Source organism: Prionailurus viverrinus, chromosome A1, assembly GCF_022837055.1.
Source record: "Prionailurus viverrinus isolate Anna chromosome A1, UM_Priviv_1.0, whole genome shotgun sequence".
NCBI classification, from domain to species: domain Eukaryota; kingdom Metazoa; phylum Chordata; class Mammalia; order Carnivora; family Felidae; genus Prionailurus; species Prionailurus viverrinus.
The window spans coordinates 17466180-17492614 of record NC_062561.1 but is presented as its reverse complement, the minus strand read 5'-3'; the positions used below and the strand labels follow the sequence as shown (position 1 = coordinate 17492614).

Here is a 26435-nt window from a genome sequence, read left to right as displayed (position 1 = left end):
TTATTCCTACATTTAGAGGTTGAGACGAAGTATCTTACAGCTGAAGGACCCAGGCCAAGCTGGGCTTTTAAAAGAAAGCCTATCAGGGTTCTCAGCAAGTCTGTAACTTTTTACAGCTTGTCCATGTGGACCACCTCGTTTTCCCCTCTTTGGTTTCTCCAGTTGGGAGCTCGAATGGACTTTCCCCGCAAAATCTCCAGGATTCTCTCAGTCAGATGTAATGTTCCTACAAGACACGCTTGAGGCCTGCTGACACGCTTGTATCAGTTTGCACACTTGTCTCCCACTGGACTAGATGCTACTGAACAGGCTCACACAGGTAAGTCCTGATTCTTCCTCTCTGAATCTTTAGGAGCTAGCATCCCGTGGGTACTCATTGATCAAGAGCCCATCTGACTTAATCACTCAAAAGGTACATTTTGTATAAGGTGAACAAACTGGAGGTTTGTAGTCCTTCACATGAAGTTCAATATATCCTGCAAAACCCGTTTTTACTCCTTTCCCTCTTCCTCCCAGGGAGGATTAGTCTACCTGGGCAAATACCTACCTTATGGTCTTAGTCCCTCTTTCAGATCCCATTTTTTAGAATTACATTTTCTTCGTTAAAATAGCCTTATGCACTTACAAGTAAAACTAAGTCATGAGAACAGCAACAAAACATATGGTTCTGAAGGATATAAGAACAAATTCTTCTCATCACTAGATCATGGGAAAATAAAGAAGCAAATACTGGTGCCTGAACGTTATTTGTAAGGACAGGACAATGAATCTGAGAATCTGAACTTCCACTTGAAACATCTCCGGGAAAAGAAACATTATGAATGTGTGAACGAAGGAAAATAGCCCTCCACTGGGACATATTTTTGCACTTGCTTTGCTCCGATTTCTGCTACATAGATGGCTCCAGTCTTCCCGCTGACATCTAAGAGATGAGGTAAAACCTGGTCTGCTAGTTGGATTGTGTTGATCACGGAACAGTTGCCAATGCTTCCCACTGGGGGTGCGGCCACCAGTAAGACCCTGCTGAGATTCAGCTGGGCTACGATCACGTACTTCCCGTCAGGAGTAAATCTAAGGACAGAGACATTTTACAGAATAAATGTATGCAAGATCAATATAAATGTTGACTTCTTCAACATTTTTCTCCCCTACAACGCTTAACAACAATAGGCACCTATACTTGCTGAAGGTTGCTTTCGAGGAGAATTGAAGTTTGTCTAATTCTGCTTATGAGGGAATAAAGATTTGTGAAGGTAGATGTAGCCAAAGAATAGCTTGAACGACAACAAAAAGTAATACGCAAGAACCACACAAAATGAAACTAATGGACAGGAGAGTCGGTGCCAGGCTGACACTACAGACTCCAGATTTCTATTTTCGTTCTACGTTTAAAAATTCACCACATGTACCCTGAGGGTGAAAGCTGTAGGAGGTCCAGCATATGTTATCTGACACCCCGACCCCACAGTGCACTGGGACTTTAACTGCTTTTCTTCCTCTGCTTGGGATCTGAAATATGGTTACGTATTCTCTGCAAACTTGTTTCTGTTCCTTTTCCACCTTCTGAAAATAATATTTTAACGTTTCAGCTAGCTCTTCAGAGAAGCAAACATAAATCAGATTTAAAAAAAACCATTAAAGGGGCGCCTGGGTGGCTCAGTCGGTTAAGCGGCCGATTTCGGCTCGGGTCATGATCTCGCGGTCCGTGAGTTCGAGCCCCGCGTCAGGCTCTGTGCTGACAGCTCAGAGCCTGGAGCCTGTTTCAGATTCTGTGTCTCCCTCTCTCTGACCCTCCCCCATTCATGCTCTGTCTCTCTCTGTCTCAAAAATAAACATTAAAAAAAAAAAAATTTAAAAAAAAAAAAAAAAAAGCATTAAAAAAAAAAAAAAAAAAAAAGCAAAACGTTACCTGACTGAAGAAGGTCCCTCTTCTGTGAAACAATTATTCCATGCTCCTAACCACTCCCCAGTGTCTTTATCAAATACTTGAATTCTTTTATTTCCTCGGTCAGCAACCCATACCTGAGAAAGCAAAAAAATGTTTTTTGGAAAAGATCCACATATAATGAGAAAACAAAAAGGGAGAGGGGCGGGATGGATGTTTATTTCTACTAGTTTCCCACACATCATCTCATGCGGTTCTCAGAGGGCCTCAAAGAAGGTAAGCCCTATCTTCAGACAGGAAATTAAAGTTCAGAAAGTTTAAATCCCTTGTTTGAAGTGAGCTTCCAATACGTGGGAGAGCCGCTTTAGGCCACCTGTCTCAACTCAAAGCCCACACACAGTACTCTGCCCGCTCTACCAAGCGCCCGAATAACAAGAAAACCGGAGTCCTCCATCATGATGCGGAACATGAGCAACACTGAGGAGGGACAGAATTCATCCGTTCCTCTCACAGGCATTCACCTTCCGGCTGAGTACTGCCACCCTGCCAGTTCCAGGGCTAGGTTAGAAGACAAAAAGAAAGAAACACAGCCTTGTTCCTCAGGAGCCCAGGCTAGGGTATTCATTCCTATTGTAGTACCACTAAACATCCACCTGCTATTTAGCAAGGCATGTCCAAAGTGCCAACCCACTGGAAGAGGAAGCTTAGAAGACTTCAGTAACTTTTAAGAATGACAGTAGGCTAACAACAGGTTTAATTCCGTTTTGCTATAGGCTGGTATGAGTTACTAAGGAAACTACTGTCATAAAACAGGAGAGTAGATTCACGTTAAATGGCATCTCGTGTACTATATCTGATACATGCAACCTGCAGCATACATACAGCGAAATCACTTTAGGACATGCAGCTAGGATTATAGAGGGGTATGTAACACTGGACTGGAAGTATGGGCCTGCCCCACTGACCTCTACCACCTTCTCCTTTCAGGATCTTGGGTTTGTGGATTCAGGGACTGTTTCTTCAAGGTAACCCTAACTATGTATTTGTCAGTATGTTTGAGTTTCAGTAGCCACTAAATTCATCTACAATAAGACACAAATAAACTGTTTCACTTTAGAGAGGTTGTTGATCTCTATGTAAGGCAATTTCTCAAGACCTTTTCCTGATTCGTGATTCTTTAGTAAGGATGGATTTCCTTAAAGATTTTGGGATTACTGTCTTAGATGAGTGACCAAGGAAGAAATACAGTTTAGGTCGTAAGACTGAATAAGACTTTAGATTGTTAGCGTTATCTTTCCTACTGAACAAAATCTGAGAAATCTTGTTTAAGAAACACCGGCAAGTTTACCTCTGGACCTAATGAACTTTTCACATAGGCTTGGATGATGACTGACTCAATCACGTAAAACGTTCAGAACAGCATGACTGTGGTTAAAACACAAGTGTGCGGACATGAACATTCTCATTTCTCATCATTCAGTAATGCCAGAGGATGTCCATCAAATGTTCTCCAAGGCCTCTCAAAAAGGCACTTATCACTGTGGAGAATTTACCAGGGTCTAAGTCTTGCCTGCTCAGAAACATGATCTTGTTCTTATCCCACAAAGGGAGAAGTTAACCAGGCTCAGCAGGGTAATGTGTTTAAAACCAGAATTCCAACTTTCTAGCTCCCCATTTACAGACAAAATTCACATGTTCAGTTATCTTCCTATCTATACTGAGAACTACCTGAAGATTTTATGATTAAAACATTCTCATTTTGTCTACACAGGAAGCCAAATCGCAATCAGAAGGTTGCATGCTAAACACAGAGCCAGAAGTGGAAACGGATTAAATTTCTAACGGTATGAAGCCAAGATTGTCTGATGCATCTATTGTGTGTGTAGTAAGTCCTTTAGTCACTTCAGTTACATATAAGATGACCAGTATGTGCCAGACGCCCAGATATAAAGCAAAAGAGACTCAGTACGTGCCCTCATACAGCCTACACTGTGTCAAGGGAGACAGTTAATTGATACGATAGTGTGACAGTTACTATAATGGGGGAAGTACAGGCCACTATAGGAAAACAGGAAAAGCTAAGGTAACATTTTGGGTGGGGTTTGGTTTTGGGAAAGTAACCCCAAAGAAGTGGTATGTATGCTTAACGGTGTGCAAAAGAGACGGGTGGGAAAAAAGAAATGGGTTGAAATGCATCAGTTAAATTGTTCTGTTCCCCACACTGGAGCTAGTGAGAGCAGAGCTTGCCAAGGTGGCTCTTGTTTTCAAGCTTCCAAGGTTAACCTCTCCCTTCTCCCTTTTGGTCAACATATTCTAGAATGAATTTAATTCTAAAGTTAAAAATATATTCAAACACATCGTAGTTTTCTTAGTGGGAGGGTGACTCATTTCTTCTTCAGGTTACTTATGTTCTACTCCTTTATTTGTTCCTTCTACCTTTAAGTGACATAGAAAATCTATTTTGTTCATTTTTAAATATTTGGGGAACTCTCTCCAGTATGGGACCCAAACATTTGTAAGAGTACGTGGGTATACCCAGCCCCAAAGGAACTGCCCAGACATACCCAGATACACACAACCACAAACATTCATACGTAATTTATACGTCCAGAAACACACATGTGCACCAAGATCCATATATATATATATATATATATATACACACATATATATATATATATGTGTATATATATATATATATATATACATATATATATATATAGGCCCATACACCAACACACACACACACACACACACACACACACACACACACACACACACACATATTTAGATACACAGTTCCAGATACAACGAGAGTGTATTTTTTACCCGACCAGCCGAATCAACTGTAACGCTGTGAGGTATGTTGAACTTGGCAGGCCCTGTCCCCCGTTCTCCATGCAGCCAAAGTATCATAAAATCTGGACGGTGGTAAACATAGTTAGTTGGTCAGAGCAACATATAGAATACCTGACACATTTGCATGTTATATTTTATGTCTTAAGTTGCAAACAAACTATTCAACTATACCTCCAATTGATTATGCTTTACTGGCTTTCTGTTTGTATACCACTTTAATTCTTATGCTTTACCAGAAAAAAAAATTCCTTCTCTGTTTCAAGCAATTAATCGACTTCTTTAATGACTATCTCCACTTCAATCTTTTATCACTCAAAACCACTGCTGTGATTCATGTCAACATCTCCCTCAAACTGATACCCCTTCCTAACTAATCGGTTATTTGGTATTACAATTCCTCTGAGCTTAAAAATTCACATTGTTTTTATATTCTGTCTCCTTTATTACCTCTACCCCTATTACCTCTACCCCTAGAGATATGCCCAAGCCCGAGTCACAGGTACTCCTGTATCTGTAAATGTGACTTTATTGGACACAGAATCTTGGAGATATAATGAAGTTAGGGATCTTGTGAAGAGATGATCCTAGATTTAGGGTGGACCCTAAATCCAATGACTAGTGTCCTTGTAAGAGAAAGGAGAGGGAGATTTGAGACACAGACACACACAGAAAAGAAAGCCATCTGAAGACAGAGGCAGAGACTGGAGATATGCTGCCCCAAGCCAAGGAATGTCTGGAGCCACGGGAAGCCGGAGAGGCAAAGAGGGATTCTCCTCTCGTGCCATTAGAGGGAGCATGGCCTGCCCATTAGATTCAGACTTCTGGCTTCCAAAACTACGAGAGAAAACATTTCCATTTAAGCCATTTAGTTTGTGGCGATTTTTTAAAAAAGATATTTAGTTTTGAGAGAGAGAGAAGGAGAGAGTGCACAAGCGCAAGTGGGGGAGGGGCGGAGAAGAGGTGGACAGAGGATCCAAAGTGGGCTCTGTGCTGACAGCAGCAGCCCCAAAAGGGCTCAAACTCATAAACCTCGAGATCGTGACCTGAGCCGAAGTCAGATGCTTAACCGACCGAGCGACCCAGGCGCCCCGTGGCAATTTTTTTTTATCACAGCCATTCAATCTGTCTCCTGAGTTTGGTTGTTTCTTTCATAGAATTTTTTGAGCCTTGCTTTATCCCTACGTCACCTCCCTTTAACTATCACCAACCAAACTCAGTTACTGGGTGATAAGCTGACTACACAGCTTCCATGTAGGGGTTTATATCGTGTCCAAATGACAGCGCTTACTGCAAATATATCTCGGTACAGTGTCTATTGTAAACACTGCTTCTGTAACATCACCTTCCCACTAAAAAAGCTCAGACATTTTAAAGGCAAAATTATGGCTTCAAAATTCTTCGATAAGCCTTCAACATCCCAAATCGTACTTTCTACTATTCAAAAATTACATCCTAAGCTCCTTTCCTGAAAACTTGCTAATTACCACCTGTAGACCTTGTGTGATGGAGCTTGTGAACGTTCCTCCCATCTCCCTTCTCCTCCCACCAAAATCAGCGTAGTTCAAGAACTACTTCTTTTAGGAACCCTGGCCCTACTTCTCCAGTCAACAGAAGTTTCTCCTCCTAGTCCCATTTTGCTTTATCAATACCGCAGAGTACCATTTAACGGTTTCATCTGAAATAGACCTGCACCTAGAATACTACTGAGGACACAACAACAGTAAAATACAAACACAAACTTTAGCCGATCAAACTGAAGGATACCTCAGCTCTGGGATGTCAGGTTCCCAATCTCCTTATTCTGAACTGGATAGGATAACCACTTACTTCTTGAGCCCACTATAAATCCCCAAAGTGCTTCCAGTTTCATTCAAAGCAAACGCCTACCTTTTGAGAATTAAGCAAGCCTATCATCAGCACCATTTATTATTGGCCATCCCACACAGCTCACTTGAGCCCTTTACACACAGCTTCATATACAACATGCAACAGTTATGATATTTACCAAGTATCAAGCAAACTAAAGCAATGCAACTTACTGAATAGCATTCTTACAATGCCATGCAAAGCTAAGCCAGGTACCTTGGGACAATTTGATCAATCTGTTATTCAATCCTCCGTCTCCATCCACGATGTAAATATCTCCTGTGTCGTCTACATACAATTCTGCGGGGTTATCAAACTGTAGGGGAGTCAAACCAGTGCCTTTCTTGCCTGGGGTACCCAACACTTGAACAAGATCACCAAAGGAATTGTATTTTTTAATAGTATGACCATAGGATCCTATAAAGATAAACACACACACTTCACAAATACAACCACTGTCCAAACATTCACGTTTTTCAAGTAAGCAGAGAGCAAAAATGTACTAGAATTAAACAGTTAATTGAGCTTCTTCATTAGTTACAACCAAACTTATTATGAATTAAAATCTCAGGTACTCCTAAATAAGTAGATTCTAAATTCAAGTAAATCAAACCAAAACAATTGGCTCCTTATACAGGAAGCTTGTGATGCTAAATTATAGGTAGGTCATTTTCTTTTTTATCATAAATACAACCTTGAAGGAGCAATCCTTGCAAAAAGAAACCAAAAAGGAACTGGAAAAGGAACTTATATTTGAAAATCATTATTTCAATCATATGCACTCAAATTTTAGTAGGTCAACAAAAAGTGCACTATAATACAGATTTTAAAACTACCCTTTCTCCTAGTGGAAACAAGTTCAAATTCAACCCATTAACATTTTTTTCCTAAGAAGGGAATAAATCTTCCCAAACTGTTAGTATCATATCCTTTCACTTACATCAAGACTTCTTTGAGTGGAAATTCCTTACAAGCAAAAATATAAAGTATTAACAGATAGGAAAAAACCACAAAGTAGTTAAGAGAAATCAATTTGAAGGCATACCAAGACCAAACTAACTGTTAGGCATTCAAAAGATAAATTGGATACACTGAGCTTACTGGAAATAAAGTGAATCAAACTTGCATCACAATTCTAACTTAAAAAGTGTATTTATTATTATGCCTCATTTGAAAGCTTGAGTTAGTTTGTAGCAATAATAAGAGAACATAATATTATTACAGAATGCAACCTTCAAAGTTCCTAAAAAATTGGCAAAGGACACAGAATACCAGTGGAAAACATTCTTGTGTTTTTTTTTTTATATAGGCTCATTTACAGCCATATTTTTATTAAAGGAATGTATTTCTTCAAAAAATGGGAAGGAATATAAAGTGTCTCCATATTTGTGCATGAAAAAAACCCAGCTATAATGGAAAGAATGAAGAGGTCATGTGTGTTCTTTTTATTTGTGGGAATCAATGAAGTATTTTATAAAAAAGGATCACATGAATGGAATAAATGAAAAACTAAAGGCTTTTAACAGTAAATTCTGAAAAAAAGAGAGAAAAGAGCCATATTTCATTACAGTATTACAATGAAATCAGATGCAGTCTAGATTTTTTTTTAACCAAAATCTTACAATCCAAACTACATTTTGAAATGAATGGATTATCAGCTGAAGCTCAGAAATCTCTTGGGTTCTGAGAACAAATGGTAACAGCACTTCTAACAAAAACTGAGAGTTCACTAATTCCAAAATGGCATCTGAACTAGCCAGAAGTGAAGAAACAGGATGTCCTTCAAGCCATGAATGTAACTGGGCCAAAGAATACTAGAAACACTGTCTTTATGATCCCATTCATTCCTGAGATCCTGACATAATGCCAGGTTATCTAGAAATACTGTCTTTATGATCCCATTCATTCTTGAGATCCTGAAATTATAATCACAAGTCATCTCCGGTACTATCTTGTCTTAAGCCACAATAATACGCAGTTATCTATTAAACCATTCACAGCTATAAATTCAACTGTGCTTGATTTACAACATACTCTACTAAAAATGTTTTTTGGAAGGAAAATTTCAGACATGCTGCAGTAGGTAGGATTTCAGAAACATTAACACCAGCAGTTTCTGCAAATCTTGCATTTTGGGCAGCAAAGCAGTTCTGGTTTCTTAGCACAATCTCTTTTGAAAGAGAACTGGTAAAGGAAAATGAGACAGGGATTTTACTAACTCTCAGAGATTGTTACTTCTGTGGCTTCACACAAGAGGTTTACATTTAACCTGGGAGGAGCAGCTGATGTTTTGAAAACTATAAAAAAGGATCCCTGAAAGTATAGTCTCACAAATGGCGCTACAAAGAGGAAAAGTCCCTTGACAAGTTAGTGGTAAATCACAACGGTAGCCTTCTTGTTAAATGTCTTGACTCTACGGAAGTACAATATAAAGATTTTTAGAAAGAAGTGATTTCATAAGTCATTAAAGAAATTATATTTAGCAACTCTTGATTTTAAAGCATACAAGCAAGAACATGGGCAAAAATATGATTTCTAGCAAGACAATTTAATAGATATTACTACACATACCACTTCCTACATCCGTGATCCAGACAGACTGTTCATGTAGTGTACTGGCTGCAAATATACCATGAGGTGTGTCAACTGTGTAATTCCAGGATCGTAGGAAATATCCATCCTCTGTGAACACTAATACCTTTGGGATGTTATCCCCTCTCTGAAGGTATATAAAAATAACTGCTTAGATAAGATTATTTTTTAGAAAGTAATCTTTATTTTGGTAGAGAGAAACAACAATTAAAGGTTAATCGAGAAATTAATAATGTTTAAAAAACCATCTTCAAAACCTAACAGTATTAACTATTACATTCAAAACCAAAATATTTACTCAAAACCAATCCAAAAAAACCAAATTTCACGATTACCGTAATGTAAACATACATGGTTACTTAGTGCAGCAAATCAAGAAGCTGTTTCCTTTGTATTCATAATTTTTTTTTTTTTTTAAATCCCAATTTTACTAACCTGGGCTACGTAAACCAATCCGCTGAGGGAGTCAATTGCAACACAAAATGTTGTTCCAGTAAAGTATTCTGGACGATTAGGCCATCCCACATCCAGCCGGTAAAGAATTTCCTTGGTTGTCCAGGAAACTTGAAAAGCAAATTTCCTTAAAACCTTAAAAAAAAAAAAAAAACCCAGAAGATTAAGATTCAGTTCACTCTCTAGGTTAAAAAAATAAATAAATGTTTATTTTAAAAAAAAATTTTTTTTAACGTTTATTTATTTTTGAGACAGAGAGAGACAGAGCATGAACGGGGGAGGGTCAGAGAGAGAGGGAGACACAGAATCGGAAACAGGCTCCAGGCTCTGAGCCATCAGCACAGAGCCCGACGCGGGGCTGGAACTCACGGACCATGAGATCATGACCTGAGCCGAAGTCGGACGCTCAACCGACTGAGCCACCCAGGCGCCCCAATAAATGTTTATTTTTAAGCATGCCTTGACACCTGATACAGAGGTGTTGAGGCTGGACAGAAATGATTGGGGGATGGGTTTATACGTCGAAAGACCAAGGGGGCCACAATACAAACCTGCAAATTATTTGGAGACGTAGTGGGGTCTGGGGAAAGAAAGAACACAGAGAAACGGCGATGCATCATATACAAACTTTTAAACCCGAAGAGACAAAGCAGGACGTCGGCAGTTCGGCCCGGGTGGGGGTTTTGAGACAAGCCAGTGCGGGAGCCAGGGCCCGCCACCTCCACCCAACAGCGGCGTCGCCTCTCAACGGTGCCGTCCACACACCCGATACGTCTTCACTGCTCAACTCACCGGTGAGCCACAAAAACGCGAATGCAAAACCAGTAATGCAAGAAAGAAGCCAGCGCCTGCCAGGCCGACCCATAATCTCGCCATGACGAGACGGAAGGGTCCGCAGGCGGCTGGGGGCCACCGAACGCTCTCAGGTCCACGCCGTTCGTCGCCGCATAGGGCGTCGGCCCAACCTCGGGGTCGAAGCTCCTATCTCCAATTCCCTCTCCCTGGGTGCGCGGGTTTTGAAAACCCAGAGGAGAGCACAGATCGGGGTGAGAGAAAATCAGATCTCGGGTAGCGGTTTCCTGGTGCGTTCGGGGTCCACGCCCCCAGGTCACGCGGCTCGGGCTGACCCACTGACCACCCTTTTCCGCCCCTTGGGGCTGTCCACACTGCGGACTTCGCCCGTCAGCCAAAAATAAGGGTATCCATAGATATGCCTTAACCTCTCGACGTTCATTTTTTTTTTTTAATTAAGATTGAAAAATCACAACCCAACACACGCAAACCAGCAAAATAGAAATGTGGCTCTCAAAAAATGATTTTCAAGCTCTGAGAAAGATTTCTGCTACCTCCGATTCTGAGGAATCCAGGCGTTTGCTGTAGACACCTACGTTCCCACACCAGGACCCCTCCTTTGGCTTTCGGGAAAGAGAGGCCTAAGCTCTCGGCGCAGAGTTGGGTTTACAGGGGCGCGACGAGCTTCTTTAAAGGCCCCCAGGAGCCGGTGGGAGCTGTAGGGGTAACCAGGAAGGGCTCTAGACGCCGTGGGCGCCGCGGTATTCGGGAGTCCCCCTACCGGAGAGTGTGGGCCCCCTCGCCCGGCTCCCGGTGCTCTCCGGCTGCCGGCCCGCTCCCGGAAGCCGTGGCAGCTGGTAACAAAGAGCCTGCCCGGCCTCCGCTGCCCGGGCTACGGGACCCAGGAGCCAGCGCAGCTGCTGGGGTTGAACGCAAGTCGGGCCATGCGCCGCGGTGAGGGGCGGCGGCCGGCGGCCTAGGCGCTGGTGCGGGTTGAGAGGCCGGTACCTCCTTCTTCGCCGCCCGCAGGATCCGGGGCGCAGGTGCATCTGCTCTCCCGGCCGCTCCACTCGGGAGAGCGGCTTCACGACCTTTCCCCGGCGGCGCCTGGCCTTCAGTTGCAGGGGACCGAAGCTCAGCTCCGGCTGCCAAGCCCTGGGCTTCTTTGCAGGACTCCGAGAGCACCGGACTCTTCCCCGAGGTGTCCTGAAGCTGAGAAAGTCTGGCGGTTTTTGCTTTTAATAAAAAGTTTTTATAAGTGTCCATTTTTAGAAATTTTTGCAGAGTTTGAAGTACTCTCTACCTCTTTGCATCCTTTTTCTTGCTCCTGGAGTCTTTCCTCCTCAGCTATAAACGTTTTTACTATTAGAGCAGACCAGGGATGAACATTTTGTGATTGAAAGTGCAACTGTGTAAAACCACGTCGAAACTAACCAAGATGGACAAAAAGTCCTTTGAAACGGTGTTGGATGAAATTAGAAAGGTAATTTCACTTAATGCCTTAAATCAATCTATGAGCTACGAATTTTCGTAGTTAATTCTCTTTGAAGGACTGCGTGCCGATGGTGCAAAATACGAGTTTTAGGATTGCAAAATTGGTAGGAATTTTTAATGTACACTACGGGAGCTTGTATGGCGATATATTTCACGATACAAATAGAAATTAAGTTGTTAATGCTAAATTTGACGATCAGTGCGGTATTGTGGAAAATATATTCAAAGAATACTCGTTCGGAAGCCGGCTCTACAAATCTAATAGCTCTGTACTTGGCGGAAAAGTGATTTAATATTTAAGTTTTTATCTCATCTTTCAGTAACCTAAGACTGACAATTAAGAGATAATACGTATAAAATTTCTTTAATGGGAGTTCTCATGGCAGGTTTTTCAAATCTGAAGATAGGCTATGTGTTGCCTGGACGGACACAATGTCCAAATGTATTAGGTTTAAAGTCATATTCTTAGGAATGGGCTTCAATAACTTGAATTTCAACACTTTTTTTCTTCCTGTTTTCTAAGTTTTTGCTTCTTTTCGAGGCTGTTGTATGTAACCGACCTCCCAGAATGAACCAAACAGCAAAAATATTTGGAATGTAGCCTTGAGCCCAGTAAATACTTAAAGCACAAAAGTGTTTACATAATTAGATCTGGAAGGACCATCTGTACCATTAGTATGCTAATACTGAGTGTTTTGCTTAGAACTTCTGGCCATTTCCAAACCTTTAAGACCCTTGACTGACAGGGTAGGATTTGTTACTTTATGCTCTGGTGATTGATTTATTTCAGCTTATGAGATGAATGAAATTGCCTGTAGACATGCTGTTTTTCTGCATTTTCTATAAAGCAAAGTGTTCGTTTTCTTCATCTGTCCTAAAACTGTTTTTCAAATTCGCGTATTAGGTTAAATTTACATGTTGGGTGATATTGAATGTTGTTTTTGGTCAAAATTTCAGGTTTTGCAAATCCAGCTTGTCCAATTAAAATTTGCAATAAAATGTCAGGTTGTCAACTGTATGTATAGAATTTGTAACAATTTGTTTATGAGCTGATATTTACTGTTTATGAGGAAGTAATTTGTGGGTTCAAGTAGACCAAGTAGATTTCTACTTTTGGAAGTTATAGGGTGCAGTTTGCAAAATCTCTCCCTTCTATGTTGTGAAAAGATCACACACACACACACACACACACACACACACACACACTAATGAGGGGAATAGGATATTTTCCAGAGATCAAAGTCATACATGAGATAGCAATTTACTTTCTTATTTAAATCCTTATTTTTGGTCTGCAAGCAAATTAGATATATCAGCATTGTCTCAAGTCTGTTAAAATGGGATAAAAACGTAGGCATATCTAAATGAGAATTACTATTGTTTTTTAAAAAAAATTGCTTTCAGACTTTGTAGATATAAATTGGTTTAAACCAGGTAATCGCTTCCCGAGATTACATCTCAACAGTAAGAGTACCTTACCCAGAGTCCCATTCTCTCTTCCTCACTTCCCTTTTCAGTGAAAAACTACTGGGCAACCTGGATGTTTCTTTCAGTAAACTGGTCATGTTTTCTCCTAGCAAAATGATATATATACCAAATACAAATATTGTTTTGTAGTACAAAGGGTTTAGTTGATTTTTAATGATTAGTAGCTACCAAATTATGGTTGTTTCCATCTCTAAGTTTGGCAAACAGTTGCAAGGACAACATATGTGATTTTAGCTGGTTCTGGATAGTGCTGGGTCAAGACCACCATACTTTCTCTCTGAACTTCGCATTGATAGAGGCCCTGTGAGGAAAGGAACCGTAACTTAGTACTATTATGTGTCAGATCTACTATTGACTATTTTAATTTTCACAGTAACTCTGAGGTGGGTAGTGAATGTTGTTCCCTTTTTATGGTTAAAAAGGTTCTCAAGCTAATTAAAATGCCTTTCAGAGGCCGCAAGGCCAGTTAGTAGCAGGCACACATTGAATTGAGGGCCCTTTTTGGCTCCTTGGGGTCTTAACATTCCAGTGGAAGTACTGAGAACCTGACCAGACCTTGTCATTCATGTTTCTCTATCACTAAGCACATAATAGCTGCTCAATAATTGATGCATGAATGCGTGAATAATGTTTGATATAATTAGGCTTCTTAAAAATGACGGTTTGGTTGAATTTGGGATGTTCTGAAACTCTAATAACATTAGCAAGAATTCTGTATGGAATTTCTATTAATGTCAACGCTTGCCTATTACAGCTTTGTTCCTTTTCCTGGTAGGAGTGAGTAGGGAGACTCAGGAGGTTTTCCCGCTGTCTCAATGTATCCCTTACTGCACGGAACCTGGAAGGTAGAATGTCATGTCACCCCAGTGACTTTCGCTGCCTGTGCTGGGGCTGAAGAAGGGCTGCCATGTTGCTTAGGCAGTTTTGACGTCTGCATGTTACTATTTAGCTTACATATGCTAATGCTGTTTTTCTTTTTCCTTTCTTAGGCTGTTCTGACAGAGTACAAATTAAAAGCAATTGAATATGTGCATGGATATTTCTCTAGTGAACAGGTATTTGTGTATACAAAGATCTTTTTTCACTCTGATATTCTGGTTAATGTCTATTTACTTGCTGGTCAAGTTCAGAATTGCTTTTAGTTTGTTGCTGTATTTATTCAGAAACTTTAGAAGCTTTCCATTTGGGAAGAAAATTTTATCTAGTGTATAGTTAGAGTATTTTACAAACATACCTACTTTCACTGCAATATCATATATTTACTTTATTTTGTTTTTTGTTTTAGAGAGAGAGCACAAGCCGGGGAGAAGGGCAGAGAGAGACAGAGAGACAGAGAGAATGAGTGAATCTTAAACAGGCTCCAGACTCAGTGTGGAGCCCAATGAGGGGCTCAATCCCAGGACCCTGGGATCATGACCTGAGCTGAAATCAAGAGTCAGACATTCAACTGACTCAGCCACCTAGGCGCCTGTGTTAACATTATTTTATTTTATTTTATTTTATTTTATTTTATTTTATTTTATTTTATTAATTTATGTTTATTTAGAGAGACAGATAGCAAGTGGGGGACGAGCAGAGAGAGAGGGAGACCGAGAATCTCAAGCAGGCTCCGCAGCTGTCAGCATAGAGCCTGACATGGAGCTCAAACTCACGAACTGTGAGATCATGATCTGAGCCGAAACCAAGAGTCAGACTTAACCAACTAAGCCACCCAGGTGCCCCTGGTAACATTTTAAAATTCAGTGTCCAAGACCAGTTTTCAAATATTTATTCTGAGCACAGCATCATGAATTTATAGATTTCTAATGGTAAACATACCCAAATTTGTACAGTATTTATAAGTCAGTAATTACAAAATTGACTACATGTTAAAACAAAATGTGGTGTTTAATAAGTAGTTTCTGTCACTGCCAGACAAATAATGTTTTAAGCATAGTAGTTTAATGAAAACTCATGCAGCTTTAGGGGGAGTTGGCTAATTTAAAAAGTGTATGCAGGGGCGCCTGGGTGGCGCAGTCGGTTAAGCGTCCGACTTCAGCCAGGTCACGATCTCGCGGTCCGTGAGTTCGAGCCCCGCGTCGGGCTCTGGGCTGATGGCTCGGAGCCTGGAGCCTGTTTCCGATTCTGTGTCTCCCTCTCTCTCTGCCCCTCCCCCGTTCATGCTCTGTCTCTCTCTGTCCCAAAAATAAATAAACGTTGAAAAAAAAAATTTAAAAAAAATAAAAAGTATGCATATGTATGCATACCCACAACATACATAAAGAGGCCTGATTTCTGAGGAATACTTAAAAAACACTTGATAGAGAAATAGGGCAGAAAGAGAAATGTGCCTCTGGAGAAGAGTTCTGGGAAAGGGTAAGAATGTGTGGAGAGGGTAGACAGTGGATGAATCTGTAGGTGGAGTTAGTAAATGCTCCAACTTCTCATCTGTTATCTCAAGATTTTTAAAACTTGAGGTTTGGATCACTTTAAGCCTACAGAGGTTTTGACTCTTAAATGCCTAAAAGCTACTTTACAAATTGCATGCATTGTATTGCTGTCTATTTAGTGAGTGTTTTTCAGCTGTCCCATTACTTTTCAAAATCACCTTAATTTAAATGTTTCACAAGGATTTATAATATCTCATAGATAATAACTTTTCTTCTTTCGAGTATATGTGTGTGTGTGAAATTTTGTAGAAAACGTCCCTTGGTGGTTATTCCACTTTGCTAAAGTCATCAAAAACTTTAAAAAACTAAAAGCTATTTTTTAAGTATGACCTTCTAAGCCTCCTTATTGTATTGAAGGTTTTTCTTCCTATCTCAGACGTGATAGCAACGTTTTTTTTTGGTTGGTAAAGGGGCAGGTAGCATTTTCTACGTGTATGTATAGTAAAACCATTATTCCCATAATAGTAAAGAACATATGCATAATACTCATTTGCAACATACACGTCACTTTATAAGGAGTGAAAGTATTTTCTGCTCTTCATATACCACTCCAGTCTCTAGCATTAATTTTGCTTTGTAGAATAATTGAAACCTTAACACATGAATTCACTAACCCAGATTTTATTACTCCCTCTTTGAGTCTTTTTTTTTTTTTTTCTTTTCTTTTGGATTTCCCTTGGAGGCAGTGAAAAGGGTGGTGGTGACTATGCAGGAACTTCAGTGTTGTGACCTTGATGCCCTCCTCATCTTTTATAAGAGATCTCGTAGTATCTCCCTCATTCATTTGAAATTCGCCGGTGGCAGTAGTGGTGGGAGAGCCTGGCTAACTGTGTTCCCCAAATGCCCTACTGTTTACAAATTGCTGGAGTAACTCATGGTGCTTCTTACACTTTTAGGGAATAGATGTGTGGTGTAAATACGAGATCCGTGCCCTTGAGATTCAAGGAAAAGTATAGGAGATAGCAGACCTATTCTAAACTACACCAGTGAACACCCTTTTGTGATTGATTAAAACTGTCACTCTCCACTAAATTTTGACAATTTTCCATTCGTAATACAGCTGACATTTATCTCCATCTAGTACTTTTTCATTCTCTTTTCTTTAGGTACTTTGTTTTTCCTGTATTTTATACTTTTTGTTTATTTCTGTAGCAGCGCTGCCCCAGTCTCTGTGATGACCAAAATGTTCTCTTTTTGCACTATTCCTCGTGGTAACTATCTACTTCAGATGGCCATTGAGCACTTAAATTGTGATTTGTGCCAGTAAGGGACCGAATAGTAATTCATAGTACTGAAACAAATCTTGTAGAAATGTTGGCAAATACATATCATTAGAGCTAAAGGAGTTCTTTGCTTTTTCAGGTGGTTGATTTACTGAGATATTTCTCCTGGGCTGAACCTCAGTTAAAGGCAATGAAAGCATTACAACATGTAAGTAACTTACTTTTCTTTAGAATGAAGAATTTAAGTATCTTGAATTCTCCCCTTGTTTTCTATAATTGATCTCAGGTTGTAATTTGTTTGCATTAGAAAAACTAATCCTAAGTTTTATTATACTTTGATTAATCAAATAATTGTTAAAAAAATTAAGACTCCCCAAGCTGTGAATTTAAATTGTATGTACCTTATTAAGTTGTGAACCATAGGATCCTAATTGGCAGATTGGAAGAGAAAATATTTATAGGCAAACAAAACATAGAATTTGAATTTTCTTTTATAGAGTATTTCTTTTGAGAGAGAGAGTGCAAGCAGGGGAGGGGCAGAGAGAAAGGGGGAGAGAGAGAGAGAGAGAATCTCGAGCAGGCCCCCCCTGCTGTCAGCCTGGAGCGTGGTGCAGGGCTTAAACTCAATAAACTGAAATCATGACCTGAGCCAAAACCAAGAGTTGGACGCTTAACCGACTGAGCCACCCAGATGCCCCTAGAATTTGAATTCTTATTTTTTTTAAAGCTTATTTATTTTTTTGAGAGAGAGAGACAGAGCGTGAGTGGGGGAGAGGCAGAGAGAAAGGGAGACCCAGAATCTAAAGCAGGCTCCAGGCTGTGAGCTGTCAACACAGAACCTGGCTTGGGGCTCAAATTCATGAACCACAAGATCATGACCCGGCCGCTTAACCGACTGAGCCACCCAGGCACCCCTAGAATTTGAACTCTTAAGTGTTTTTGTGTATGTCCTTCAAATTTTTGATATCTTTATCCTTTTGTATTTAGTTTTAGAACAGTAGTCAGTTGGGTTTATATTTATAATTCTTTAGACCAACACTGTCCAAATGGAACTTCCAGCGATGATGGAAGAGTTCTGTATCTCTGCTGTCCAGTCTGGTAACCACTGACCACATGTGGCTTTTGAGCACCTAATGTGTCTGGTCTGCCTGTGGAACTGTATTATTTCTTTCATTTTAATTTAAATAGACACATGTGCCTAGTGGCTACTGTGTGGCCAGCACAGTGCTGGAGCCTAAATTAAAGGAGACATTTAAGTCAAACAGTATCTGGCTATGTAGGAAGATTCTCCTCGGAGGATCAGGCACAGATAGCTTTAAGGAAATCTACAGATCCTTAGCTTCCTAAACCAATTTGGCAAAGAAAGTGTCTGGATATGTTAGTGTTTCTCCTCTTTAACAATTTTTTTTTTTTAACTTTATAAAAAAAAAAAAGGTTATCTCACCCATCCACCCATCACCCCAGGGTGAAAATCTTTTCCCCAAGGACCCAAGAGACCAGTAATTTCCTAAGAGGGAGAGCAAAGCAGAGAGGTTTTGTAAGAAATACTGATGGGGACCTCACCTTATTTTATTAAGACGAAAAATTCATGACAAAGCTCTGAGGCCTGCTTACTTGGACCTACCTTAAAATTAAAATTCTAAGGTATTTAGAGGCGAAAGGCTAGCATGGGCACATCTTAATGAGTCCAGCCTTTTCTGACAAAGTCAGTCTGATTTGGTTGTTTTCACAGAGGACTAATCTTGACAATTAGGTTATACAATAGACATTTTCATAAATGAAGTGAACTAAATCAGTAGTTCCAAAGTTTTTACAAATATATAACGAAGATAAATAAATCAATTTTTATAAATATTTAAACTTGTAGCATAGTTTTTAGATGTCCATTTAAAGACTTGCAAAAGGGTATATAGTTAAACCAATTCTCTTGGTGCTAACCTGGATAAAATTGTCTGAAAACCACTGCTCTAAATTGTAGGAATCTAGGGGCGCCTGGCTGGCTCAGTCGGTTTAGTGTCCGACGTCGGTTCAAGTCATGATCTTGCGGTTTGTGGGTTCGAGCCCCGCATCGGGCTCTGTGCTGACAACTCAGAGCCTGGAGCCTGCTTCGGATTCTGTGTCTCCCTCTCTATCTGCCCCTCCCTCACTCACGCTCTCTCTCTCTCTGCCTCTCAAAAATAAATAAATGTAAAAAAAAAAAAATTTAAATTGTAGGAATCTATTGGGCAGTGATTCTAAATGATCTGGCATTGACTTTCCTTTGAATTCCATCCACTGTTAACATAAATCTGTAAATTGGCTGAATCTTATCTTCAAAAACAAAAGTACCCTAGTCAAATTATGTAACATTGCACACAATCTTGGAGTGTCACAGTGCACGTTATTATAAGACTCCTAAGAAAGTTCTGCAGTAAAGTTCTGTTTAGGGGTGCCTGGGTGGCATCTGACTCTTGATTTAGGCTCACATCATGATGCCACGGTTCATGGGGTCAAGTCCCGAGCAGGGCTCTGCACTGACAGTCCCTGTTTGGGATTCTCTCTCTCCCTCTCTGTCTGCCCCTCCCCCTGCTCACACACGTGCACACTCGTACTGTTTAACCTGTCCTTTCCCTACCTGAGGTGACTCTGCTGTCACCCTATCTTAGTAACAGTATTCAGCACGTGGACATCACTTTAGGAATCCCTGATTATAGACTACTTGGTGTTCTGGCTGAGGAATGTAGTTTTTTTTCTAACTTCTCAAGCCAAGTATTTCCCATATTTATAAATACCCCCTTTTTTATGACCTTTCTGAGAAAAGTAGTATATGTAAGTATTTTTCTCTATAAATGAATCCACTGAGAAATGATAAGAAAGAGTGCATGGGGAACTTAGGTCTTCAACTGAAATGGTTATATAGAAAAAGCCTGAGTTGAAGTCACATGGTTGTTAGGGCTTACTTTTAGTAAGCAGTTTTACCTCAAATATTTACATTAAGAACATTTAACCATGTTTCCCTAAAAAAGGCAATTTCTGGCATGAAAACTTGTCATGTTGAAAACAACATTGTTTTTTATATTAATAGAAAATGGTGGCTGTTCACCCAGCAGAAGTGGTCCATATTCTCAATTGTTTCACCTTCAGTAAAGACAAGCTAGTTGCTCTTGAGCTGTTAGCTTCGTAAGTATTTCATTTTCTTGTTACTTCATTGGAGAAAATTTGGAAAACTTTTTAAATCTTTTTTAACTCATTAGTGTGTGTTAGAATTTTATTAGCAAATGGAACTCTAATAAAATCTGTGAAAGTGTAGACTGAATTTTTATATCTAAATATCTAGTGTACTTATTGCACGTGGTTATACCTTAGAGAATAACAGGCCATACTGAGATTATTTGTCCGCATTTCAGTGACTTCCGTTGCCTTCCTACTCTGAATAGTTTGAAAGGCTTATTGAGAAAGCTACGGGTTTGTGGTTAGGTTCTGCCACATTCTGATCAACATGTTTTTTTTGGCTTGATATGTACTTATTCTTTATGGATCTTATTTTCCTCGGGTGTAAAGATAAGGATCTCACCTACTCGGTAGGATATGTGAACTTTTGATACCGTAAGATATGTGAAAGCACTCAGCGCTTCATGGAGTAAGTGACTGTGATGAATGTCAGCTCAAGGAGAAAAGAGCCTGCTGTTCTGCAGGATGGAACAGTCTGTAGGTTGCTGTTTATTTCGAGCACGTGCATTTTGAAGTGCTATAAGGGACTTATAACGTATACCATATAATATATGGGACTTACAACCTACAAGTGTTTTGTAGATGTGCACAAAAATACAAAATTAAAGCACAAGGTAAGCTTCAGTTTTAGATCAACCATGACTCTTACGCATTTGGCCACATAGGTTTTTTTTTTTTTTTCTATTGCCATAGATCTCCTACTACTCCTCGTGAGGGGACGTTTTCAAAGAATCTCAGAATGGTGCTCTTTATTGAATTACTTTGTTACTTTTAGGTAACCAGATGAGCCTCAGCTCAGTTACATTTGTCAATTTTATGTAAGCATGTTGTTTATATTCACCAATTAAAATGAAATAATCACTTTTCTCCGTGTCATTGGGGAGACGCTTACCCAGGTAGAGTTGTATGGTAAAGATTGTGGCCTTTGTATTGTATGTCCAGGTTCTTAAAAGCTAAATTGCATTTCCTTTGTAGAAACATTGTTGATGCACAGAATTCTCGTCCCATTGAAGATTTATTCAGGATAAATATGTCTGAGAAGAAACGGTGCAAAAGAGTACTTGAACAGGTAATTTTCTCAAGATTGCTCTATAAATAGAACACTGGGTTCTTCTGAATGTTGATGAAAAAGTACAGTCTTATTCCTGTGTTTCTGTGACAAATGACCTGACTGCTCTTGTGCGATGGGTCAAGAATGACAGCCCTACAGTCCGTGGAGGATGAGAGCTGGGTGAAGGGGGTACTGGCGGATGAGGAAATGGCTTGAGAGTGACCTATTCAGCTCCTCAGCTTAAGCCTCAGTCGGTATTTATTCTCCATCCCCTAGTAGCTTTGCCATGCCTCCAAGCTTTTGCCTTTAATCTTCTGTAACTGTGAATGTGATGTTTTAAATTTGTATTGTTATCGATCTTTTTTTTTAACTTTAAAGAAAAAATTTTTTTAATGTTTATTTATTTTTGAGAAAGAGAGGGACAGAGCACGAGTTGGGGAGGGGTGGGAGGGCACAGAGAGAGAGGGAGACACAGAATCTGAACAGGGTCCAGGCTCGGAGCCGTCAGCACAGAGCCCGACGCAGGCCTTGAACCCACAAACCACGGGGTCTTGACCTGAGCCAATGTCAGAAGATTAACCGACTGAGCCACCCAGGCGCCCCTCATTGTCATCAGTCTTACGTTAATCAGATCTAAGAGATAGATAATGAAGCAAAATTCCAGTTTACTACTTTAAAATCTCAAGAATAGAAGAAGTAGTACTTACTGAAACCTACTTGATTTGTTACTTAAGGTATTTGTTTCTTAAGATCGTGATGGCTGGAAACTGAATTAATGACTAAAAACCCGCTTGAGGAAGATGCAGACTCCTCTCCTGGGGCCTGACTGCCGAGGCACATTAAATCTTGCAGCCTCTGCTAAGCTCAGAGCCAGCAGAAAACTTCGCCTTACTCATGAACTATTGGAGCAGAAGCAAGATCTGAGCCCACAGTTCTAACGTTAATAACTTGTTCATTGGTTCTCTTGACGAAATTCTTTAAGGCACGCTGCATTTACTGCTGTTGTTTTCTTCCATATAAAGCATTCTGATCAGGTCACTTTTCCTTCTCAGAAGTAACATGGGCCTGAGTATTCTGTGGAATAGGCTGTCTAGTCAATGTAAGTTAGTACAACTTCTCTGGAAAGTAAACTAGGAGAGCCTTAAAGTGTTCATGCCTTTTGACCCCAAAACTCTATTACTAGGAATTTATTCCAAGGAAATAAATATATACCAATTTGTATATAAGGGTATTTACCCTGGTACTATTTATAAAAAGCAAAAATTGAGATAATTTTTAGGGTGGGATTATATAGCCAATTATATGTGTTGTGAGTGAATTTATAAAACCAATATACTTCTGCAACAGAAAATGTGACATCGTACGTAGCTGTAAAATACAGCCATGTATAACTTCATACCCCTGTAACATAATATGGGTCTATTGGGATATATGTCGCCTAATGTAGTGTTTTTCATTCATTTAATGTTTATTGAGTATGAATTCAAGACTGGTTAGTGTACCATTGTAGAAGCTGAGAATGCAGTAATAAGCCAGAACATCCCTCATTGTGTCTCATGACTATGGAACACTATGATGAATGCAGTTTGCCCAGATATCTCTTGTTTTTTCAACAGTACAGCTCTTTGGATACCCAGTGTCCCTCCCATGTTACTTGCTTGTGTTTTCTCCACCAAGTTACACGTGTCTTCAGAGCAGACCCATGTCCGTGTCATCTGTTGCTCTCTTTGCCTCACCTGTAACATAAGCTTGGCATTTGTAGAGTTGGACGATGTTATTTCTTGGTCATTGGAGAAATGGGACACGTTAAATAGTAAATGAACTTTTTTGCGCACAATTTGCAAAACCTCCTGTGGAGATATCTTTGTGTAGGAGTCTGTTCGTTGTGACCAATAGAAAGCTAATTAAACACATGTTACCGCCTGAGTAATTCCATTGAAATAAAATGATTTTACTAAAGAATTTTGGTCATGTTCACTACTGTAAGTGCTGATGAATGTATGAACAGATTAATGTGATGCTGTTCCTCAGTTCATGTTTTTTAACGGGTCTTCCTAATACCCAGAATACTTAGCCTATGAGTTTGTTTTTTGTTTTTTGTTTTTTAACTACCCTCTTTTTTTGTTACAGGCTTTCAAGGGGGGCTGCAAAGCTCCTCATGCCATGATATCTTCTTGTGGAACAATCCCAGGAAATCCATATCCCAAAGGAAAACCTAGTCGCATAAATGGAATTTTCCCAGTAAGTATATGTTTGTGACTATGGAAACTTCTTGTGGCTAAGTATGAAATTTAGCACAGTTAAGATATTTAAAGAAAATACCAGTTGATGATGCTTCTACCAAGGAAAGGAAATTTATTACGTTGGCAGCGTAATTCATGGATTCCTTACTGATTGAAAGTTCAGACTACGTTAAAGTACGCGTGTCAAATGTATAGAAAACAAGCCAAACAGAAAAGAGGATGAGTTTGTTTTGTTAGAAGCACTTATTTGCACTTAATAAAGGACCATTTCTCATATTCTCAGTGTTCCTCGGTTTCACAATTAAGTGTGTTTGGAAAATTATGTGCAATGTTTCCTTCCTGGAGAGTCACACTGCATGCTAAAGGCTCTGAGAAGTCCTGTAGGAAAAAAATTTGTTTTGATACCAACCAGTGTTCCTCAAATGTCTTTATAAGATAATCTTTTCAAAGAATGGTATATATTTTTTGTGCTATAACAAATAACCCTAAAACTCAGTGGATTAAAACAGCCTCTCTCAGTGGGGAGAGGCTTAGATTGGTTCTGGCTCAGAGTTTCTCATGAGGATATAGTCATCAGAAGACTCCATTAGAGCTTGAAACTCTGCTCCCAAGGGGATTCGTGTACACACCTGGCAAGTTAGTGTTGGTCGTTGGTGGGGGTCTTTGTTCCTTACCATAAGGACTTTCCTGTAGTGCTGCTTGAATACCTCATGACCTGGTAGCTGACTTCCATCAGAGCAAATAATTCAGGAGAAAGCAAGTGGAAGCTGTGTTATCTCTTAGGACATAGTCTTGGAAGTCAAATTGCCATCATTGCTGGAATACCCTATTTGTTACACAGGTCAGCTCTGTTCATTCTGGAAGGGAACTTCACAAGGGCCTACAGGATGTGGGGACCTCTGGGAGCCATCTTGGAAGTTGGCTTCCTTACTAGTATGTACCATTTAGGGACACACCCTTAGGAGGATGCATCGTAATAGTCTGTCAGCTCATTCTGATCTGTTAATAATAACAGTCTTGAATGAGGTCTCGTTTATTCTTGCGTAATAGAAACTATCACACTTACTGCTTATTGAGAACATCATTTTTTATCATCTATTTTTGATTGTAATATAGGTACTCTTTTTGATCCTTTGACCATTACATATACCTAGGCATGGAAGTCTTGTTTCTGGTTGCCCCAGTTGTGGAGGGGAAAAATTAAAACCTACTTCATTCTGCTCTCCTGTCATCCGCATGTGTATTGCGTGCTTCTGGGTGCCTGTACATGTTGTGAGGGTTCTATGGCAGAGGAAGGCTGAGGACCTTAACAGGGTCTTAAAGCCAAGTCAGGATTGGATCTGGACTCCAGGTCCTTAACCCCCTACCGTGTTCAATCCTTTTCTTCAGTGTAATACTGTGAGGGATTTGTTTTGGTTTTGCTTTGAGGTGATTTTTTTTCTTTTTAAGTCTCAATTCTTTTCTGTTTATCTATCTATCTATTTATTTATTTATTTACATACATACGTATTTATTTACGTATTTACATATTTATTTAAATAGGGAACTCCCTTGAAAAAAGATGGTGAAGAATGTACTAATGAAGGCAAAGGAATAGCTGCACGGATTCTTGGACCATCCAAACCGGTATGTGTAGAGAAGAAATGATGAAACAGGTCTTAACTCTTACATGTAGTTTTCTGTCTGTCCACAGCAGACAGCATAAATTCTGTTTTTGTGTTGTAAAGTTTAGAGTGTACCAGAAACTCCAGGAAAGTGAAGGGTCTAGGGAAATAAAAAAGCATAATTAGTTAACAGTGTTAAGGGCCATTCTGAGGTTCCATGTTTTATTTCAAAGCGAGACCAGTCAAATTTGTTTTGTTTTGTTTTGTTTCGCTGTCCCTATTCAGCTGTTCCCTTGCAGGAGTGGAGTCTGGAGACCTTTAAGGTTGTGGCCAAATGAGTGTTACTGGTGAAGCAAGAGCGGAGCCAGGAGGCTGAGGGTATTTTTAAGGGAGTGATTTTAATGATTGGTTAGGATATAAACTAAACCCACAGATGACCCTGCAGGTTGAAGGATCGTTCCAGCTGAAGTGGCTGAGGCCTTTACACAGCTGTCTTGCGGTCCCTGCTTGTTTACATGACAGGAATTCCAGTGGCAGTTGTTTATAGCAAAACAGTCACAGATCGTAGTCCTCGCACAAGACTAGTGCATCTTACTGGGCTGCCGTGTATGAGAGCTAGAAAGAATCTAGGTCTTTTACTACCAATGGATGCCCTCTGCCTCAAGAGCATGAGTGCGAGATTCCCCGAAGTGGGGTCCCTCTCTCGCTCACTGTAGTGAAAAATACAACGTTTGGCATAGCTTCAGATACCTCTGGCTTTCTAGAGACCAGCTGAACTGTAAAATAAAAGAGTTGAGGATTTCAAAAGGCAAGAAGACCAAAACACCGAATTCATAGCCCCCCCCCCCCCGCCCCATCCACGTTCTCCTGGAGTTGTCAGAGTGCTGAATGCTAACGGATATGGTGCTTTTTTTTCCCAAGGTGACAAGAGGGTAAGAATGATAACATGAATCTCTGATGAGTTTAGGAGGATGTTGGAAGTTCTTGGGTAGCCAAGGCTCCAAAACCTAGCGGAATTCTTGTGTGACAGAAGAGGAGCTAGGAATTCTCACATTAACCTCTACTGGGTCAGAGAGGAGTTTGCTGTTTTGGAGAAGATCTGACGCTTCATGAGAGAGGATTTAACACAGAAATAAAAAACACCTCTACAGCAGTCTTTGGCAGCATCTGCCTTTGGAAATTATAGGAACCACATTTATTAGAGCAAAGACATTTCCCTGATTTTGTGCCGCGTGTCGCTCCAGTA

The 26435-nt window shown here is 40.1% G+C and overlaps 2 protein-coding genes across 5 annotated transcripts in view; one reads left to right on the top strand and one right to left on the bottom strand.

The window, feature by feature from the left end:
• On the bottom strand, positions 1-10830 carry NHLRC3 (NHL repeat containing 3). Of its 4 annotated transcripts, none has more exons than XM_047878897.1 (8): positions 10448-10830; positions 10207-10235; positions 9638-9790; positions 9182-9329; positions 6827-7027; positions 4715-4806; positions 1910-2022; positions 1-1071 (listed from the first exon to the last, which is right to left on the bottom strand). In XM_047878897.1, the coding sequence occupies exons 1-8, from the start codon at positions 10518-10520 to the stop codon at positions 816-818; spliced, it is 1065 nt and encodes a 354-aa protein (XP_047734853.1). In that variant the 5' UTR covers positions 10521-10830; the 3' UTR covers positions 1-815. The 4 variants fall into 4 exon arrangements, with proteins under 4 accessions (XP_047734853.1, XP_047735079.1, XP_047735001.1 ...); XM_047879123.1 differs by having other exon boundaries at positions 6827-6973; XM_047879045.1 differs by having other exon boundaries at positions 10207-10830.
• Positions 10831-11017: 187 nt separating this feature from the next.
• Positions 11018-26435, top strand: part of PROSER1 (proline and serine rich 1) — a 28183-nt gene continuing 12765 nt past the window's right edge. Inside the window, exons 1-7 of the mRNA XM_047878781.1 lie at positions 11018-11930; positions 14419-14484; positions 17221-17289; positions 20146-20240; positions 21267-21360; positions 23473-23583; positions 25128-25211. Coding sequence (XP_047734737.1) covers positions 11886-11930; positions 14419-14484; positions 17221-17289; positions 20146-20240; positions 21267-21360; positions 23473-23583; positions 25128-25211 — 564 coding nt within the window. The 5' untranslated portion in view covers positions 11018-11885. The remainder of the gene's footprint in view (positions 11931-14418; positions 14485-17220; positions 17290-20145; positions 20241-21266; positions 21361-23472; positions 23584-25127; positions 25212-26435) is intronic.